The sequence below is a fragment of the Sinohyriopsis cumingii genome, chromosome 4 (genome assembly GCF_028554795.1).
Source record: "Sinohyriopsis cumingii isolate HCF-2022 chromosome 4, ASM2855479v2, whole genome shotgun sequence".
NCBI lineage: Eukaryota > Metazoa > Mollusca > Bivalvia > Unionida > Unionidae > Sinohyriopsis > Sinohyriopsis cumingii.
The window spans coordinates 99744037-99767452 of record NC_142964.1 but is presented as its reverse complement, the minus strand read 5'-3'; the positions used below and the strand labels follow the sequence as shown (position 1 = coordinate 99767452).

Sequence of the window (23416 nt, the reverse complement as noted above, 5' to 3'; positions counted from 1 at the left end):
TCTACAGTGGGTCAATGTCACATGACATGAGCCTCAAATTGTGCTGGTTATTCTGTCTCGCTCTCTCTTGATGTTGGCAGATATAATCTTTAATCTGAACATGGAAACATTTTTTGTTTCTTTGGTTTTTTTTACATGGACTAAATGGGTTAAATTTTTTTACTCTGGTAATTATGAAAGGGGAGGTACCTGAGTACCCAGGTACCCAGTGACACCTTTAAAGCTAAGACATTTCATTCTGTAACATGTTTTCTAGCCATTTTACCTTGGATCAAGGGTCATAGAAAATATGTGGGTTTTTTAAAATCCGCTTTTATATCCTAAGCTCTGGTGGCCTAAGTGGCTAGAATGTCCACTTCAAATGTGGAAGGTCATGGGTTTGAAACCCAGGCGAGTCATACCAAAGACTTATAAAAAATGGTACTAACAGCTGCCTTGCTAGACACTCAGCATTAAGAGGTTTGTGTCAGGACCGGTCTGCTTGTTGTCAGGACATTGTGACTCGGTGAGACATGATGCCTCATGTCTGGCATGATGCCCCAGTGCTAAATATTGCTATAAACTGCCACACTGCAGACATTGTAGCAGTATGGCTGGAAAATTTGTAAAGCTAGGTTAAAAATCCAAATCACACACACCCTAAAACTTCGATAAATTTTCTTCATACTTGGGATGAATCATTACGAAACTGATACAATTCATTCCATAAAATCTGTCTAGTCCATTCGACACTAGAGGTAAGGTTGCAATCAAAGACAGTTTGAAATGAGGTTTCGGTTTAGGTTGATTCATTTGCCTTTATTTCCTAATGCCCATTGATCAAATCTCATTGTACTTTGTGTTAATCATTATAATGTTAATTTATTTTGCAGCATATTCACTTTCCCATTTCACTTTGATATCAATGTCACAAAGAAAATTTCCAATGGGATTCTCTCATTTGCTTACATTTCCTAAACCTTTGACATATTGTCTTCAGACATGGAATGGATCATTATGAAGCTTAATAAAATGAATTCTGTGACATGCTCAGTAAATATTTTGACTTGATATAAAGATCACACCATTTGCACCAATGCTTTAATCATGGGCTCTACTTTTCGGCCCTGACATTTTATTCTCTTCATTATACAGTCCAGATCTTGGGCCATATTTTATATAGACTGCAAAATTTGTATGTATATGCATCACAGAACCAAGCTAATTTTCATGACATGTATTAACGGTTAAGAACTGGACTTTTAACTAATAGTTTGTGGATTCGAGTCCCACCTTCAGGTCAACTACTGTGATGTGTTATTGAACAAGGCACATAACTCCAGTTGCCTTGGCATTAAATAATGTACATGTGTTGCTTGCTATAGATTTCCATGCTAAGCAACCAATGTCCTTGGTATCTTGGCTCCTATTTAATCAAGATGGACTGTACCTCTGGGAATGTAATTCATCCATGTCAATAAAATTGTCATGTGACCTATTTGTAATGATTAAATTTGTCACTAAATGGCATTTTACCCCATATCTTAGATACCTGAAGCCTACAGCTACTAAACAGGATTTCAGAATTAGCATGTTACATATAACTTTGTACCTTCACTGATTCAATAGCTTTACCACTCAGTCTCTGCCTCTCTGTCCTCCACACACGCATCACATTTTACCTAAGTGCTTATGGTTTATGCGACCTTCTTGGTCATTAAATTGCTTTTCTTAAGTGGCAAGTGATTAAATATTTTTTTTCCTATTTGTAATTACAATACTGTTGTCCAGGTTCTCCTGTCACTCAAAGTTAATTACATTATATAATTGCTGATGTGCCCATTGTAAGTCATAGGCCAGAATACACTGTGTAATGACCAAAAATGGGCACATTATCCTCAACATTTTGTTCAGAAGAAACTTTTTCCAAGCATAAATCAGAACGGAAAAATTGAACTTATTCACATATAAACAAACAATTTATTCTTACCATAAATTTTAGTCTTCAAACATTTGCAGTTAGGAGGAAAAATATGAATAAACATTTTTCATTTTTTATTTTATTTCTTTTAAATTAAATTTAAAGTTTCAAGTCATTTCATTTTCAAGTCATACAAATCGATACTTTTTGTTGTTAATGTCCAGGTAAGATTCAGTATTATGATTAAAAACATGTCCCAAAACATTAGACTCAAGAAAAATATTTGCCCCAGAACATAGATTGTACAAAAATATTTATTTCAAAAGTGAATGTATGGTGTCCCAGTATATGGTACATGCTATTGTTACAACTCTATCGTGTTAAACTACATAGCAGTAAAGAGCAAAAACCAGTTTTGTAAAATTCAACAACTAATCCCCAGAATACAAAGTGAAAGTTTAAAAAGAGCTTACAGTATTGTGAATTAAATCCCCAAATAATCCTAAAAGTTCAATCACAAGTCCAAATGTATGAAATTCCAACTGAATTCCAATGGTGTTCCAAATTCCACAGTCAAATGTGTTGATGTAGCTTGTCTCTAATGTGCTAATGTGTCAGTGGCCTGGAATATGGTAATGTGTTAACAGTCTTTTCATGTATCAATATAAAATAATTTAAAATGTCCTTGACTGAATCACTATAATTCCAAAATAATGGTTTAGTCCAGGAAGTTGTAATGAACAAAGAAACTAATATCCACCAATATGTAGAATATTCTTAATGTCATCCCATGTCATGTAAAAACGGCATACCATATAGCCAGGCCAAAAGATACCGACGCATTATTTCAGATGATTGTCAATTACAAAATTCTTTGAATAAATTACGAACTAATTTCCAAAATAGAAATTATCCTACATACATAATTGATTCTGCACTGAACAAAGCCCTTAATCTTACTCAACATGAGGCTTTAAACACAGCAGAATGTAAAATAGAGAGAGATGTAATTCCTTTCACAATACAATATAATCCTTCATTACCTAATATAGGTTGTATAATTAATAAATATTATAGTCTCCTAAATTTATCCAATAAAACTAGCGTCAAATCACTTTTCAAAATTAAACCAGTTCTCGCTTATAGAAGACCCAAGAATTTGCAAGATTTTTTAATCAGAACTAAACAGACAGAAAATAAAAAAATACACTTTTCGTCATCTAAATGTAACAGACACCGGTGTTCTCAATGTGCAAACATAAGAGAAAGTACTTCTTTCAGTAGTGCTAATACAAAAGAGGTATTTTCTCTACACGATAACACTAACTGCATATCAACTGATGTGATTTATTTAATAACCTGTAAAAAATGTAGCATGCAATATGTTGGACAAATACTACAACACGTCTCTAAGAGAATGAATAATCATCGCTTTCATATAAAAATTATAGAGATCCTCAGTTTTCCTCTAATGTTTCAACACACTTTAACACCAATAATCACTCTCTACTTGATTTTTCTTTCATGCCAATAGATATTGTGCATGGTGACATGAATAGACTCATAAAAGAAACTTATTGGATTCATAAGTTAGATACTCTGTATCCTAATAGACTTAATGCTAATGCACTATATAAAATTGTATAATTTACATTGATATATTGTATATCCTTTATAACATTATAATTATATGTATGACTGTTTGTCTCTATTTTATTTTATTATTTTACTAATGAACACTTTGCAATTCCAGTGACTAGTTTAAATAAATAAATCCACCAAAACTAAAAATTAAACACAACAATAAGACTGATTACGCTTTTTATGTTAAGGCATGAATGAATCATTTTTCAAGTAAAGAACATTGATATAAAAATGCTAAGACACAATAATAGAGTCAGGACGTAGGTCATTCTCCACTAAAACATTCAAAGTTGTCAGCAAGTTCAGGAATTTCCAAGTGATAAACTTAATGTCCTGAACTCAGATTCAAGTAAACCTATTTACTCTAATAATAATGGATATTTATTCTATAATCATAGAAAAATATTACCTATGTATTATGTAGTTTACAAAAGAAAGGTAGCTAGCCATGTAGACCTTTAACTTGATTTTGGACTAAGATCAGCTACAAAATACAAATATAAACAACACCGAGTCATTGAGAAAAGCTTAAAAGCAATTCAAATTAAATATACATAACACTATAATATTCAGTTCTATGCTGTCTTTCCCAAACTGGGTAATTGTCCCACTTTGTAAATGAACTGGATTTGATCTAATAGCTTTGATACTATTATCTTGTATCATTGATCTTTATCAATCCATTAGGGGGCGGTGATGATGTAGAATAGATTCAAATCACTTGTATACATTAGAAATCTAATGGAGTGGCACAGAATTTAGCATGCTGAACTTGCAAATGAAATTATGCAAGTTTCAATTCACATCTCTCGGATTTTCTCCATGTTAGAGCACAAGCTACTTCATTATTTATGTTACAGAATTTATAAAAAGACTCAACAGCCTGGACTCACAAATGACTATTAGAAAAATGATTAAACAGTAATATGTTGACTGAAATTTGGGTGTACATATGTAATTTCTTAATTTGGATGTTTCATATGCAACATTTCTACATATGCTATTTCATTTTCCATTAACATTATTTTATTTTAATAGAGAAGATTTACTAATGTTTATGATTATGTATTTTTATTATTAAAAATGAAGTCAGATTTAAAAATTGCTAAAATTACAATAAACAATAAAATCAGAAAAACATATATATGTATAAGAAGATGGACCTTAAAATAACAGTTTGTAGTTATTATAGTGCGTTAAATCACAAGAATAATGTTGAAGAGATAGATGTACAAATAGAACAGAATGGCTTTACATATGGGTTGCTAGGAAGCAAGAAAGGTATTTACAAAGCGATTAATTAGACTAATTACTGCTTCATTATATTGATTAAAAGTTAATTTGCTTTATCCATTTTCTTTAAGTATGGTATTTTATAATTTAAATAATGGTACTGGCCTGCCATTTTATAACATTATCTGTTTGTCCAAAGCTTGGGCTACATTCTGTTTTTAGATACATGATGGTAATTCCTGATGTCATACAATGGCCACTACTAAACATCACTATTTGACACACATTTCCCTACAGTCATTACTATCCAAGTATCATTTGTAATAAAATGTCTGTTGAAAAGCACCTTAATTTATATTGACTGCTAAATATACCATATGTTGATTGTACTTAAACACTAATAGTCATAGTTCAAATTTGTTAGCTATGTAAAAAGTATTATGTATTTTACATATTAGTATATTCTACAATTTACAATCAAATAGATCTTGAATTATGTGATTATTCCCCCCCCCCCATTTTTGGGTCTGACTTTAATGTACTGAATTACAACTAGTCCAGTTCCATCTTTAAATTGATGTGCTAATTCTATAAGGAATACATGGGAATTAATCAACTATTATTATTATCAAGCTCTTGTAAAATAAAAGTCATTGGGGGTTTTCTTGGGAATAAATTTCACAGGCCTTAAATGGGCTTTAATGATCAATTTCTTGTAGATTTCACCCAGTATAATGACATCTTGAGAATCAATCTTAACCTACACTATCCATTGGTACCCTGACCTAAAGGCTCTCTTACTTATAAATTCAGGAACAATTCAAGACACAGTCTGGCTCATTGGGCTGCATGTCTCATAAATCTTTTTTTAAGGACTCAAAAGAATGGATTGTTCATTTTGGTAGCAAATAAATCATTCTGGATGTCTTTATTGGAGATCAGATGTCAGCAGGATTGCTAGTCACTCAAATTAAAGGAAATCAGCAATGTGTTGAAGTATAATTTTCAATACTTTTCCTTTTTTTTCCAGTCAGTTTTCTAGATACAGGTTTAAGAAACCGCTTCTTTTGAGTAATTTGAGACCGCTCTGGTGGCCTAGTGGTTAGAGCGTCTGCATTGGATGCGGGAGGTCGTGGGTTCAATCCCCGGCCGAGTCATACCAAAGACTTACAAAAATGGTACTAACAGCTCCCTCGCTTGGCGCTCAGCATTAAGAGGTTAGTGTTAGGACTGGTCGGCCCGGTGTCAGGATAATGTGACTGGGTGGGACATCATGCTACATGTCTGCGGCATGATGCCCCAGTGCTAGACATCACTATAAACTGCCACATTGCAGACATCGTAGCAATATGACTGAGAAATTGTTAAAGCTATATTAAAAATCCAAATCACAACAACAACAACAACATCAGTAATTTGATGGGCATGGTGAGATCAGGATTTGGAGGGGTGGGGGTGGAATTTGCTGCAATAGCAAAGTTGCGGGTGCAGATTTGTTATTATTAGTCATTGTAGTATATTCTTTTGGCACATTTCACTACCCTAATGTATAAGATTGTCTTACATACTTTTCATGCATATTTTCACTATTGAATCATCAATTTTCCTATAATATTGCATTTTTCCCATTGAAAGAGCAGTGGGGCAAGCCTAATAAATTTGTCAAGGAGAGGGTGGGCCAGTTGTCATAGACAATGATAATCTTGGTAAATTATTGCTAATAGTTTATGAAAAAGCTTACTGATGGAATTATCAGGAGTTGAATAAATGCAGTTGAGTCTAGCTGTAGTGTGTACAGAACCATGCTGATATGATGCATCCATTCAGGAAGAGTAGTGAAAACAGATTTTCATGATGGCTGATGTGGCAGACAAATTAGATTTCTGACCATTTTTATTTAGAAGCAAACTAGACCTTAGGATGAATGTCTGTAATGTTGCAGTCTTTGAATTAGATTAGGAGGAGAGCAACAACAACCCAAGCCAACTTGCAGATTGATTTCAGATATTAGATAACAGATAATAGGCTATTCCATAAATTTTGGACAATAGATGACAGACACTAGGTCATTATGTAAATTTGGGGCAACAGATAATAGACAATTAAAGGCCATCTCATAAATTGTTTTGACAATGGGTGACAAATGGGCCATCTCATAAATTTTGGACAATAGATGTTAGACAATATGCCATCCCATAAATTTAGGACAACTGATTACAGACAATATTCCATCCTATATTTTAGTATGATTATTCCGTGCCCAGTAGAGTTATAAAGAGTTAATTGAAGAACTTGGTTAATGTAAGTTATCCTGATTAACATACTAGTTTGGTAGTTGGAAGATATATGTAAAGTGGTTTAGCTTGCATGGCGGACAGGTCAATGCACCAGAACAGTTTTTGTATGGATAACTCAAGTTTCACTTTCTGCTTATGTAATAGTCAGCATCAACTGACTGTGTCTTAATAGGACTAAATGATACTTGCATATAAATCTAGTCCAATACAAAGCTGCATAGACCCAAATCTGCATCACATAATGCACTGGCAGATCTGGGTCTATGCCATTAGGTAATATTAATGAAAAGAACAAGCAACATAGACCATGATCTGCTGGTGCATTATGTAATGGCAGGTCGGGATCTATGTTATTTGCTGTTGGACTTGACTTATAAGGAATCACATAAATAATTGATACAGAAAGTTTTTATGTAGATCCATCTGAAGGAATTGAATTCAAAAGGCTTTAACAGTTTCACTGAAGCTGACTGGCTGGGGATGTAGACTGTACCCTTGAATGTACTCTCCAGCAAATCATAAGAGGCAACAATTGGAGACAAGAGCCATGATGCCTCAGCGCTTAGACATCACTATAAACTGCCACACTGCAGATTTTATTGGGATATGACTGTAAAATTGTTAAAGCATTATGGAGTCTCAACATATGGTGGCCAATCATTAAATAGATGAGTTACAACTAGAGGGGCAAGTCAGTAGGAGGGGAGGATTACATCTAGAGGGTCCAGTAACACCATTGTGTTGTTGTGCTATCAAGCACAAAATGAAAACCAAATCAGTTTGGCTCTACCATGAGGGCTTGATCAGGTCTAGACTTTTCATATCAAGCAAATGTTTTTTTAAGATGAACATAATGCATAATATTATTTTATGTCTGATGAATGTTTCAGAGTACTGTACTCTAGGCTCTATGTGTCAAGTTAAAGACTGTACTCTAGGCTCTATATGTCAAGTTAAGGACTGTACTCTAGGCTCTATATGTATGTTAAGTTAAGGACTGTACTCTAGGCTGTATGTGTCAAGTTAAGGACTGTACTCTAGAATCTGTGTGTCAAGTTAAAGACTGTACTCTAGGTTTTATATGTCCAGTTAAAGAATGTACAATTTAGCTCCATGCAGCAATTTAGTTTAAGACTGTACTCTAGTCTCCATGTGTCAAGATAAAGACTGTACTCTAGGCTCTTTGTGTCAAGTTAAAACATTAACCCCTAGCGATGAGGTAACATGGCAGGAGGTAGTAGCCTACTGCCCAGCTCTGTAGTGTCATGGTCATGCATGATACACTAAAGTAGGTGGTATTATAGAAAGGTAGACAGATGTAGCTCAACAATGATACCAAATAATCTGGATATTCTAGTTGCACTAAAAAATACAGAGGGAAAAACCTAAGTTTTTGGAATCTATGTTTTTCTATCCAAAATTGGCCCCTGGTCGGGATCTGATTTTGTGTCTGGATTTTAGACTTTTTGGTCTCAGAATTAAGGCAAATTGGTATGAACTGCAAACAGACAGATGAACCTTTGAAAAAAGTAGGATAAGATAGACATTTGGAATAAAGAGTGGTCTTGATAAAAAAAATAATGGGTCCATTTAGCAAAAAAAAAAAAACAACAAAAAAATAACCAAGGACTTTTACCCTTCTGCTCATGTGCGAGCCAAATAGCCAATGAAAAACGATGTTTCTAACACAACTAGGCAGTATGTTATTGAAAGATCACCTGGGATTTGATGTTTTCGGATGCATTTAGAAATAGCTTTCAAAATGTGTTTCCTACTCGAATTTCAGGCGAAAACAACAAAAAACCTCCAGGGGTTCATGTGTTTATGGGTGCATTTTGATGACATCACCAGATTTGAATATTCCTTGCATATTTAATCACTTGTGCATCGACATTGCACAAAAAATTACACATTTAGCCATTCCTTGACGATTTGTAAAAAATTTTAAAAAATCCTTGTTAACACATTAACTCCTAGCGACGAGTTAACGTGGCAGGAGGTAGTAGCCTATGGCCGAGCTCTGTAGCGTCATGTCATGCATGATACACTAAATTGGGTGGTATTATAGAAAGGTAGACAGATTTAGCTCTACAATGATACCAAATAATCTGGAATTTCTAGTTGCACTACAAAATACAGAGGGAATAACCTCAATTTTTGGAATCTATTTTTTTCTATCCAAAATTGGCCTCTGGTCGGGATCCGATTTTTTTGTCCGGATTTTAGACTTTTTCGTCTCAGATCTAAGGCAAACCGGTATGAACTGCAAACAGACAGATGAACCTTTGCGAAAAATAGGATAAGATGGGCATTTGGAATAAAAAGTGGTCTCAATACAAAAATAATGGGTCTGTTTAGCAAAAAAACAATACAAAAAAACCCACTCAAACTTTTACTCTTCTGCTCATGCCCTTCTACTCATGCACGAGCCAAATAGGCAATGAAAAATGATGTTTCTAACACAACTAGGCAGTATGTTATTGAAAGGTCTCCTGGGATTTGGTATTTTCAGATGCATTTAGAAATACCTTTCAAAATGTGTTTCCTACTGGATTTTCAGGTGAAAACAACAAAAACCTCCAGGGGTTAATTTGTTAAAGACTGTACAGTGGTTTCTATATGTCAAGTTAAACACTACTTTTGTCTCTCTGTCAAGTTAAAGGCTATACACAAGTCTCAATATATCAAGTTAAAGACTGTACTCTAGGCTCTATGTGTCATGTTAAGGACTGTACTCTAGGCTCTACGTGTCAAATTAAATACAACTTTAGGCTCTGTGTGTCAAGTTAAAGACTACTCTAGGTTCTGTGTGTCAGGTTAAAGACTGTACTCTAGACTCTGTGTCAAGTTAAAGACTGTACTCTAGGTTTTATGTGTAAAGTAAAGAATGTACACTTTAACTCCATGCAGCAAGTTTAAGACTGTACTCTAGTCTCTGTATGTCAAGATGAAGACTGTACTCTACGCTTTTTGTGTCAAGTTAAATACTACTCTAGGCTCAGTGTGTCATGTTAAAGACTACTCTAGGCTCTATGTGTCAAGTTAAAGACTGTACTCTAGGCTCTATGTGTCAAGTTAAATACTACTCTAGGCTCTGTGGGTCAAGTTCAAGACTGTACTCTAGGTTCTATGTGTCAAGTTCAAGACTGTACTCTAGGCTCTGTGTGTCAAGTTAAAGACTGCACTCTAGGCTCTATGTGTCAAGTTAAAGACTGTACTCTAGAAGCTGTGTGTCAAGTTAAAGATTGTTCTCTAGGTTTTATGTGTCAAGTTAAAGAATGTACACTTTAGCTCTATGCAGCAAGTTTAAGACTGTACTCTAGTCTCAGTGTGTCAAGATAAAGACTGTACTCTAGGCTCTTTGTGTCAAATTAAAGACTACAATGGTTTCTGTATGTCAAGTTAAAGACTACTCTTGTCTCTCTGTCAAGTTAAAGACTATATACACAAGTCTCTATATGTCAAGTTAAAGACTGTACTCTTGGGTCTGTGTGTCAAGTTAAAAATTGTACACTAGGCTCTGTGTCATGTAAAATACTGTTCACTATCCTGTATGTGTCAAATTATAGACAGTACTCTAAGCTCTGTGCAATTAGCCAATGGAAATGTATCTTTCAGAAATTTGAAAGCAAATCACATTGATAGGCAAACACTGATCCTCTTCAGCTATACTGCTCAACCTCCCAAACATGAAGATACAAGGCTTCATCTGATTGGTTGATAAAATTAGCAAATATGGTAATAACACAATTCACCAGAACGAGACCCCTAAGCAGTCTCTGTCAGATCTTCACATAAGACAATGGAGATCTGATTTTAATCAGATTGGGCTCTGTGTGTTAAGTTAAAGACTGCATACTAGTCTCTGTGTGTCAAGCTAAAGAATGTACATTCATCTCTATGTGTCAAGTTAAAGACTGTATACTAGTTTCTGTGTCTCAATCTAGAGATGTTACTTAGTTCTATGCATCTTAGCTAACCAATGTTCCAATATGTTATCTACACCTTGGCTGATCGATCCGATATTTCAGTGCTTTAACTAGTGACATGTATTGGATTTCATGAATTGCCTCCCTTAGTATGTAATGCCAACTTACTAATAGTGTGTAACATCGGTGCATTGTACTTTGGCCAAAAATGGTGGAGGCAATCAACTTCAGAAGGATACTTTATAAGTTTAATATCAAAAGTCTGAAAGAAGCCATTACAGGTCTATATAGGGAAAGGATGTATTTGTGCAAACAAGGACTGGCAGTGGAAAATCACTTATTTTTATGACACCATTCCACTTGTGTGCACCCTTGTGTCAATCATGGACGAACAGTGTTCAAATTTGAACAGCTTGACTTTGATTAGACATGGTGGCTTGCCACTGCATACAACAAAATTCATAGACCAGAAGCACTGAAGTATTTGATCAATCCAACAAGGTGTAGATAGGGAACCTTGAGTAGCGAAGATGGGTTCATATGTCAAATTAGAGACAGTATTCAAGGCTCTGTGTCAAGGCAGAAGCAATCATTAACTGCTATGTACCAGTATACATGGAGATATTGATGAAAGTCATTTGAACTAATATATATATATATATATATATATATATATATATATATATATATATATATTTAGAGGGCTTCAAGGGAGATTAGTTGTTTTTAACTAATTGGGTTACCCTCTTTAACTAAAAACACATTATTACTATTATTATTATTATTAGACCATTCTGGTGGCCTAGTGGTTGAAGTGTCTGACTCGGATGCATGAGGCCGCAGGTTCAAACCCATGTCATACCAAAGATGTATAAAAATGGTAATAACAGCTGCCTTGCTCGGCACTCAGCATTAAGAGGTTAGTGTTAGGACTGGTCGGCCTGGTGTCAGGATAATGTGACTGGGTATATCATGCTATATGCTACATATCTGTGGCATCATGCCCCAGTGCTAGACATCACTGTAAACTGCCACACTACTGACCTCATAGCAATATGATTGAAAAATTGTTAAAGCTATGTTAAAAATCTAAATCAATCACACACACACACACAGACACACATCTTCTAGGTGAATGTTACTTATAAAAAAATTTCAAACCCATTTTGTTGCAGTTTTCCTCTAATGCTTTTTACGATAGGGACATGAAACCTGGTTACTGTTCATGTCTGCCCAGTGACTTTACAGCACCGCCTTACTAGTGATAGAATTAATTACTGTTGACATTAGTGTCCTCACCATAGTAGTCTGGGAACAAATATTCACTGAATTTGTTTTTGCATTTGGCAGTTAGGCAGATGTCAACTAGATAATGGATCTCAGTCACACTTTTATGTCTTTTTAAGACTGGCACAACAGAGCAGCAAGACAAATAATTCCATAGAATTCATGTTTTTGTATCTGTTTTCTTTCTTAAATAATAACAAGCACAACTTTTAATTATTCAGATGTTTCAGTGGCTTCCCATAACAATGTTGGTAGATGTTGTACGTCACTGTCACTTTATGAGGAAATAAAGTAAATAAACCATCTCAGTGCCAATGTGCTCTTGGTTCAGTCTACTTCATAAGCAGTAACTCAAACAATACTGTATATATATGATACAATATTAATTTTAATAATGGCATAGTGTGTGCACATCACTGGCACAATATGCACACAACATCATGGCACAATCAGCTGTTATGACACTTCCAGGAGAACCTAATTAAGTGCTTACTCAGCAGCTAAGATGGCTATCTGTCTGTTGAGAACTTAATGATCCTTTGGCATCAAGGCACAAGCTGATTAACAGGTTAATTGTGTCAGGTGATAAAAATACATGAAAGGTTCCAGCACACCAGTAACATCCAGGTGTAGGTCAGTCTAATTTCTTGTAAAATTTTGCAAACCATAAACAGTTTATAAGTTTTTGCTGTTTGGCTGATTTGTTGATGGTTCTTCAAAATTTGCATTGATACATTTAAAAATAACTTGCAGCTTTCATTAAAAAGTCTTTACTTGTTTTTGTGTCTTTTCTATTTGGTTAAAGTATTTTCTTCCGAACTGGATGGAATATATTGCATCTGTTGTGTGCCAGCTGTGTTTACTAATAAAAACAACATGTAATTATACCTGGTCATCACTATGGACTAAACATAGGCTGACAAACATATTGATGAGTTTGACCCTGACTTTTTATGGGTGGCCTAAGTGTTTAGAGCATCTACCTTGGATGTGGGAGGTTGCTTGTTCAAACCCCAGCCAAGTCATACCAAAGACTTATAAAAATGGTACTAGCAGCTGCCTTGCTTGGCACTCAGCATCAATAGGTTAATGTTAGGACTGGTCAGCCTTGTGTCAGGATAACATGACTGGGTGGGACATGAAGACACATGACTGAGGCTTGATGCCCCAGTGCTTAGACATCACTATAACCTGCCACACTTTTGTGAGTGTAATTCTTGGTTTTTGCATACAATCAATACACTTTTGCTTTGATTGTATCTTCATCAGTATTGGAAACTATGATAATCAAACCAAGAATTGGAGCACAGAAAATTTCTTCTGTCTTGTTTTACTACTTAAGATGGTAAAATATATCATATATACTCATTTATAATTCTAGTCCAACTGCAGAATGCAAACCCAGATCACCCTTTATTAAATACACTGGCAGAACTGAGTCTTAAGCTGTGGAGTTTGTGTGCTGTCATTACTCCTAGCAGCTTACATAGACCCTGATTTGTGGGTACATTGTACAGCTAAAAAATCTTGGTTGATGCAGTTTGCTGTTGGACTAGAATGATTAGTAAGGATGGTATTTAATTTTGTCTTATTCTTACCATCCAATGTATGTGAGACGAGAAGACAATTTAGACTGACTTAAAGTAAAATAACGTGTAATAACTTTCATTAAAGTCAGACTGTATACTCACCAGTATTGTCACTTCAGACACCTCAGTATATTCGTTCATTAAACACATTCAGTTGCACACAGCTTAGACACTGATATATGTCTTGCATATGATACTAATGAACAATATATAGTCTGTTTGTAGTCCTTGGCTGGCAGTGAAATTAAATTTTCTCCAGATTTTGAAATTCCACATGATTATCAGCAGATTTGGTTCTTAAGTTCTTTATGAATGTGCTTCTTTATGCTTTTTCGAAAATTTTGTTATGATGTTGTAAACATTTTTGCTTGCACTTCAGTATGTTACAAGCAGGCATTTGGATGTATTTCCACATATGTGTTCTCAGGTTCTTCCTCCACCATTTATACCCACCTCCATGTATAGCCTATCCTGTGCTAAAAAATGGTGTTAAACCCTGCAGCAACAACAACAACAACCCCTTATTGTATCATAATTCAGTTCTTAAGATATGTTTTTCTTAAATATCTCTAAAAATTTGGCTTACAAAACTTGAATCAGTGTTTCTTAAAATGAAATCTTACTCATCAAAGGTTCTATGTTGTTAAAAGGGACAAATGTTGTTGTCTTGGGGTATATGCCATTAATCTTAGTGCAAGGTAGGCTATACATGGTGGCTAGTATGGCTGGTGGAGGAGGAACCTGGGAAAACCCCTGTAAGAACCACTGATCCATGGGAAGATACTGCAAGCTTTCTAATGTACCCACTTTGGTTAAGCCAGAGACTTGAACCCATGTGGACAGAAGCGAGATGGCAGTGATTGGTAAAGTCAATCACTTTTGACCACTTGGCCATCTGGGCCCATTGGAAAAAATGTAGTTTTATAGAACATTGTGTCAACAAAATCAGAAAATCAGTGTGATGCATAATGTTAAGTATTATAACCAATTCTCATCAACTTTGGAGTTTTTCTTGTGATGCCACATTCATTGTGAAAATCATCTGTCCATTAGGAAAAGAATAAACAGAAAAATCTTAATGACAGTCATCTCAGCCAAGGGGTACATATCTATTGTTTAGTTGGAGCAGGTAGTTTCTGTATTACTGATAGCTAGATTCTTGACTGTTTACCCATTTGCCGGTACTGATTTTGTAATGTTTACAGACAGTAAACAAATCAAAGTCATTTAAATGTATAAACACTGCAGCATTATGCGTGCCATAGCCATTACAACAATGAACCAGCAGAGAGCACTCTTGCTATTATTCTACATGGTTATTAGTATTATTGCCTTCTCTTATTGTATTAACAACATTAGATATCTTTGGTGCTGCATTCATGCATATTCTTACATGGATCCAGGAGATCTTTGACATGTCAGGATATGGTCAAGGTCTGTAAATGATTGTAATGCCTTAAATTAATTTTGATGACAATCTGGTAAAGTTGCTGATTGATTTGCAGCTGATTAATATACATGTTCAATATAAACTCATTACTCTGGATCTATGCAATTAGTTGTTGTTGTTATAGAGGGTTTCACAGTTAAAATGGAATTACTGATCATAGCACTTACAATTACCTCTCTTAGCTCCAATGCGCATGCCCACAACAGATTTCCAGTTCTGGATAGTTCAGAATTTTGCAACGTTTTACACTGGTTAGTGAAATATAAAGTCAACAGAGGAAGGAATCTTAGCTGCACTACAGATCATTACAGTTAAACCAATAAAAAAATTATATGTCTAACATCTTTTGCTTATACTTGGAGAATAGTTATAGACATTACATCAAATAATTAGATTCAGTGTCCATACTTACATTATATCAAATAATTAAATAATATTTACTGTCCATATCTAAATGATATTAATTAATTAAATTAAGTACACCTTCCATAGTTATATTATAACAGATAATATAGATTCATTATCCAAAATTTCAGATACATTTCTTGGAACATTTCACTTTGCTCTCTGATTTTAAGCATTTATTACAAATTTTTGACTGTATAACTTTAACGAAAACCATCTCAACAAATAAAAGATGAAAAACAATTGATCAAATATTGATAGAATTTCTTTTTAAGATAGTGAGATATGATCTTGCTTGCGGAATGTGAGCAGTCTGTCACATTTTCATGATCTACATCTGCCATCTTTATTGATTGAACTATCTGGAAGTGAGTTTCACTGAGATGCCCTCTGGTGTTTTCAAGGGGAGATAATAACTGAAATAGTCTATATGGGTTAATGCCATTTTTCAAAACAAGATTGGCTATACATTGCAGCCAGTATAAGTGGTGGAGGAAGAACCTGGGAAAACCACGGAAAGAACCATTGACCCACGAGAAGCTACTGGCAGGCTAAATTCTCACATACCCACATTGGCCAAGCTGGAGACTCGAACACATGCAGAGGTGAGATGGCAGCGATCCATAACGGTGAGCCCTTTAGACCACTTGGCCACTCAGTGCCCCAATGCAATTAGCTAAGAGTAATCAGTAAAACAGTGATCTGTTATCTCTTTATGTGACAGCTAATTATGATCTATGTATATAGCTGAACTTGACTTGTGAGTATATATGGTAGAATCACCTCCTAGTTAGTGGCAGCCATCTTGAGAATCTTTTTATGACTTCCCTCCTGAAGGACTCACGGTACTAATTCAGTTCCTATAGAAAATGTATGCAAACAACATGATATTAAAATTCAGTAACTTCAAATTTTTGAGAGCTCATGATCAAACCTATATTTATCAGTATAGATGAAACCTGGATGTCAGCTTCTGTGTAGGAAAGGATATGAGCTGTGGCATTTTCTGGACCTGCATGTGTTTGAAACATGTGCTTTCAGTTCCACACCAAAGAGTCAGGTGCTAATTTTAGTAATGAGTGTTCCAAACTCAAGACTGTTAAAGGACTGAAATTCCATCAATAAAACAATGTCTCTATTTTGTTTCACTTACAATTAGGATAAGCTTTCAAAATATTCTTTTTCCTACAACATAACTTACATTATTAACCAGTCCTGGTCAGCCTAACCTTTATTTTATGTTCACCTATTTCCAGGCTGGTTCCCATTTTTCCATACCATCAGTACCATGTGTCCTGAAAGGAAAGTTTATTGACATGTAATTTTCACCAGAAAACTTCTTGTGTTGTATACTTGATCCTAAATTAAAAAGTGGCAATCTGACATCTGCAGCCATCTTTAAAATCTTGTTATCACTACTTATCCTGAATGGAAAATAATATTGCCATGGGATTTTCACCAGAAGACTTCTCATGATGTTTAATTGGTCCTAAAGGAAAAGGATTGTCCATTACAGTAACTGTCTTGAAAATCCTGTTATTGCTATTCCTTCTGAATAGACTATAGTCATATCAAAACTGATTTTTTTGTAACTAAATTACTTCTTATGATGTCAGATTGGTCCTAAATAAAATGGGCTGCTCAGACATCCAGTATGGTTGTTTTGAACTCTGGCTATTACTACTTTTGATTGAATGGTTACATGGGGTTATCACAGAATTTAGGCTTTTTATGATGTTTAGTTGGTCCCACATTGCCATCTAGGCTAAGTCGTCCCACATTGCCATCAAGGCTAAGTAGTCCCACATTGCCATCAAGGCTAAGTCGTCCCACATTGCCATCTAGGCTAAGTAGTCCCACCTTGCCATCTAGGCTTAGTAGTCCCACTTTGCCATCAAGGCTAAGTAGTCCTACATTGCCATCTAGGCTAAGTCATCCCACATTGCCATCAAGGCTAAGTAGTCCCACATTACCATCAAGGCTAAGTAGTCCCACCTTACCATCAAGGCAAAGTAGTCCCACAATGCCATCAAGGCTAAGTAGTCCCACATTGCCATCTAGGCTAAGAAATGAATTACCTTCAATTTTTATTGTGATGCTGGAGATATCAGTAAATGTGCATATAAAAATAACATAAAACCAGTCATCATTGTGTAATAAGTGCAGTTGCATCAGTTGATAAATGAAGAGAAGTTTTCCATTAGTCAGAACATAATCATAAGATCAGACCTAATTGCATTTATTTCTGTATAAACTGTACAGAGAACTACTTTATACTAATTTCTATAAATAGAGTCACATGCAAAGTAACTAAATGTTAACACTGAACTGGGTGGCTTACACACTGCATGCCTTTAAAATGGAATAAAAAAACTGTGGGTTCATATTTTATTTAGAAAATTGAATAAATTGATTTTTTGGAACCAATCATCATTGTGTATACCATTTTATTGACTTTATGGTTGGAGAGATGAGCTGATGTAATGTCTACCTGCTGTGCTTCTCTTGGCAAGGCACGTTACTGTTATACCACTGGACCTTCCATGTGTTGATATGCTGTTAAGCAACAAACAAACCCAAGTATTATTTTCAAGAAATAATTCTGACATGTTCTGTTTCTAAGGATAATTATCAAGTAAGCATAATTCAAGGGAAAATAATTTTAAAAAAATAAGTTTCTAAGTTGTAGCATTGTAGCATAAAATTAACTAATATAAAGCTTTGTGTGGGTGTATGTATATTTTCAGGGTTTGTAATTTTCATTACAACAAATAAGGAAGAAATACTCATCCAAGGATAAAAAGTAATTCTGAAGAATAGATTGGATTGAAAGTAATATGTGGCACTTTAGTTTCATTTGTTAGAAAGAGTGTACCAAGAACAGCTTTGACAAGGGCACACTGGCTTGCAAATGAACATGTGTGCTCTCAGTCACTGCAGTTATTGTTAAAAATGCATAAATTTATTGTCTCTTTAGCATTGCTGTCATTGTAATATTGAGTCTTAGCAATGTATTATTCAATAACCTTGTGGCCTTGACCTTCTGAGACAATGTGTGGTGTGTGTCATCTTATTATCAAACATGTGCCAAATTTGACAGCATTTATGATTTTCGATACAGAAAATAGATCTGCTTCATAATACTAACAGTTTACTCAAAATATTATAAAAAGTCACCATTTAACCTTGACCTTTGAACATTTGTCCTCTCATCCCAAAGGATGTTCTGTGCATGCTGGTGGGTCTTTTTCAGTTTAAGTCTGATGTCTCTCCATAGACATATGATGTAAATTTTATAAGAAAAAACCTTCAACCAACTGACTTATGTAACCTTGACTTTGACCTTTTGACTTTGCCAAGTCACAAAAATACTTTATATCCAATGGTAAACACTTTTTCAATGTATGCCAAGACTTTATCTATTTTGGCAGTTATATACACATATTGCCAGGCCTAAAAGCTTCAGTTATCAACCATCCACCTAAAACATGCCGTAGCCTGCGTGATCTCACCCTTGACATCACTAACCTTCATTCTTTTGGAATGTTTTCATATGATGCAGTTGTGGGTAAAGCATGATAAATAATAATCCACTGATGCAAACAGGAACTCATGATCTTTAAATAAAATGAACCCATTGTTGACATTGGATAGACAAACATTAGTTGGATATTTAACTGCTATGTCATAATTGGGTACCCTTGGTGGTTCACTGGTTTGCCTGCTTGACTAAAAAAGAGTAGTTGTGAGTTCAGATCCAGGAGGTATCTATCCAGACAAGTAATGATACTCCATCCAGGAGGTATCTATCTATCCAGACAAGTAACGATACTCCATTCCCTCAGTCCAAATAGTCCATAATGAACTGAAGTGTTGTTAAGCAACAAATGGTTACTTAGGTTGCATATGGGACAAAATGTTATGAAATATTTGCCATTTCTGATAGTAGTAGCTTCACAAGGGCTTGTATCTCCTCAAAGTTTAGATGTTGAAAGAAAGATTGACTGCATGGTTGCTGATTTTTGTAATTACCCTACCAGGTATAAAAATTTTGTTTTGTCTCAGTTTGACACATGACATCTTTACAAACTATATCAACCCTACATGGAAGGAATTTGATAAATGATCCTTGGCTAGCAAAGATATCGTAATGCCTTTATAATCTTGAGATGAGATGAAATGATCCAATTAATTATTTATGATTGCTTAATTTAAAAAATTCAGATAGGATCCAATGGATCCAAAGCAAGAAAACATTTAAAATCATTTCTATGGTTGTTTTACAGGACTCCTCCACATCCTTTCATCACTGTCTTCACTAATCGACCTGAATCATGGCCTTTGTTACAGCAACAGATTCTCATCTTTTGTTGCCATGGAGATAACAGGTAATGTTTAAAATTTGTAAATGGCTACTTCAGAAATAAGTGCTGCTATTACCATTCAATAATGCTCCAGTTTGATATATGTTGCATGATTTGCAAATAACATTTTTTTTTTAAAATGCACCAGAAAAGTAATTTTGGCATTAGAACTGTAGCTAAATTGCAGAATACTTCATCAACTAAACACTTCATCCAATGCTCAAGGACATGCAATAAAATGGGATGTAATAAGTGATGAGAAATCACATACTTGACAGATTTTAAACAAATTGATAATTGTTGTTAAATCAGTAATGTGATACTTGTAGAATAGCAATCAGGGAAATATTTCTTTATTTCCAGTGGACTTTACAAAATATGTAAAAAATAAGGAAGTTTTGAATTATTTTCAGGGAATTGTCCATTATTCAGATTATTCTCAACTAACTTGGCACAGAGCATTCTAGAATAAAAGCCTTTAAAATTTATACCAACGACGCAGTTCCAACATCAAATTTGCCATCAGTGAAAATAAAGATATCTCATGAAAATGACTAAAACCACTGAACAGAAATTTTATAAATTTTACAGAAGGCATCCTGGCATGAGGATCTTTTAGCTGCTTTTACAAATGATGCCAGTCTGGTGTTAGATATGCTTACTGTAACTAAAATATTTTAGAAAGTAATGTCCATTGTCCACCAGTTACTTTCAGCTCTCCAAAACCTACTGAGCAGTTTAAGACAAACTTAGCACAGAGCATCTTGGAACAAAAACTTTTAAAACTTTTTTCAGATAATACTGATCCACCATCAAATATGGCCTCTATTACTGATGAATCAACAACCTTTCGATGACTTCTCCAAGACACTGAACAGAATTTGATTAAAGCATCCGTGGCCTCAAAACCTGTCAGATTTATAAAACTGATGCTGATTCATCACCATCATTAAAGATAGAAAAATCATTAAAGAAGCTAGTTGCTTTCGAAAAGGTTTCAGGGATGCAGCCCTCAGGCTAATGTACAAGTCCTCATGTGGCTCTTTTGGTGATTACTCAGTCTGAGACCCCGGTTCTAAATGGATGGCAATATCTATTTGGGTTTTTACTAAAACCTTTGTATGAATTCTCTACTTCACCTGAACAGAAAGCCATATTAACATGGGCTTTTTACCAGATGATTTTATATGATGTCTGGTGTGTCCTAAATGAAAACTTTGTTATTGTTACTCATCCTGAATAAATGTTCATATCAACATGGGGTTTCCTTTAAAAGATTTCTTATGATGTCTAGTTGATCCTAAATGAAAATGGTGCCAATTTGACATACAATATGGCTGGCACAGTTGCCATTTTGAAAATCTTATTTCTGCTATCCCTCCTGAACAAAAATTCATCGACATTTGGCGCTTGCCAGAAAATTTCCTACCACTATGCTGTGTTACGTTTTAATATCTTTAAAACAGTAACAAGAAAAGAGTGAAGACAACAAACTTTTTCAAATTTAACAAATAATTTATTTCCCTAGAAAAACAAGGTAAAAATGAGAAAAAAGAACTTAGGGTTTTATGAATCAAATCCAATAATAATCCAAGAATATCCAAAAATAATCCAAGAATTAAAAAATAGAAGTCCTATTAATAAAAAGTCCTAAATGAATCTTAGTTGGAGTCCTGATAAAAAATCTAAGATGGAGGACGATGACATAGCTTTGGTCAGTGTTGTCCTGATGTGTCAACAGTTCCTTGTTGAACAACAGAAAATAATATTCCAGTTTTGAATTTCAAATAAAATTTCAGTAAATGTCTTTGTCCAAGAATTCTGTAAGAGCACTTAAATATTCACAGGGAAAAGAATTAATAATTCCACAGAAGATTATTTCAACTCAAACTGGTCACAAAAAAACACCTTTAAGTGTCAATGGTTTATAGCCCAACTGACTAAATTCTCTATAGAAAATAGTCATACACTATTTTAAATGCAAAACAGATTCCTGTATGAGGGTCACATGATCATGTTTGTAGAACAATGTAGAAGCTTTTTACATGCCTAACAGTACATACATATGGCCTTGACTAAAACCAATGATTTTACTCTGAGAAAGAAAAAAAATTCAAAAAATAAGTTGTTTACTTCAACTCTTACTGATTCTGAATCAAGATCAGGAACTAGGTCAGCATTAGATACAAAGTTTCTGTTATTAAGCATATATGAAAAAAACAGTTGGGTCAAACTAATTTCTGGAAAATGTCAAATCCAGTAAATAAAATTACATTACTATAGCATGTAATGGAATAAAAAAAATTAAACTAACAAACAAACAATTAAATAAAATAAAATAAAATATAAATTAAATCATATATACATAACAGTTGTTTATTTGGTACTAAATGAAAATAGTATTGATCTGACAACAATATTTATTTCAGTGGCCAGTTTGAAAGTCTTGTTATTACTTCACCTCCTGAATGGATGGTAATATCAACATAGGGCTTTAACTAAATGTCCAGTAGATCCTGAATGAAAATAGTACTGATCTGTCCAGTATGACCACTACAGCAGTCATCTTGAAAATCTTATTACTGCTACTCATTCTGAATAAAAAGTCATATTGATATGGGGTTGTCATCAGATGACTTTTTTATGACGACTAGTTGGTCCTAAATGACAAGGGTGCCACTTGAAATCCAATAAGGTAACCACACTGGTTATATTAAGAATCTTGTTATCACTACTTCTCCTGAATGGATGATCATATTAACATGGGTTTTTTTACTAAAAGACTTCTTATAATATCTTGGTTGTACATTAAAATGGTGTTGATATGATGTCCAGTATAATCACTATCTTAAAAAATTTAGCTTCTGCTACTTTTAAACTGAAAGTCAATTTTACATACTTGCAGTTTTCATCAAAAGAGTCCTTAAAGTTTATCCTAGTTGAAAATGATGCAAACTGACCATCTGACCCATGGTGGTCATCTTGAAAATATTGTTGTATATACTTTACCCAAATTGATGGCTATGATACCTAATTGGTCAAAAGTGAAAAACATGCCAATCATACATCCAATATGGCAGACACAACAGATGTCTTGAAAATCTTACTGTCACTACCATACTCTTCCAGAATGAATGATCATTATGACATGGAATTTGCAACAAATGCCTGCTAATAATGTCTGCTTGGTCCGAGATAAAAATGGCATCAGTATGACCCAAACCAAAATTGCAAGCTTGTTTTAAAGCTTGCAGCAAGCTTGCCACAAGTAATTTATAAAGCTTGCAGCAAGCTTGTATTTGGAACATTGCAGCAAGC

General features: G+C 34.5%; 1 protein-coding gene across 9 annotated transcripts in view; it reads left to right on the top strand.

Moving 5' to 3' along the window:
• LOC149801763 (focadhesin-like) overlaps positions 1-23416 on the top strand; it is a 596289-nt gene that overhangs the window by 333054 nt on the left and 239819 nt on the right. For 8 of the 9 annotated variants that reach the window (XM_089956096.1, XM_089956095.1, XM_089956091.1 and 5 more), the window contains one exon: positions 20021-20122. In XM_089956096.1, coding sequence (XP_089812222.1) covers positions 20021-20122 — 102 coding nt within the window. Of the gene's footprint in view, positions 1-16343; positions 16364-20020; positions 20123-23416 lie in introns of those variants that run through there. The other variant, XM_089956099.1, reaches the window with a different exon arrangement.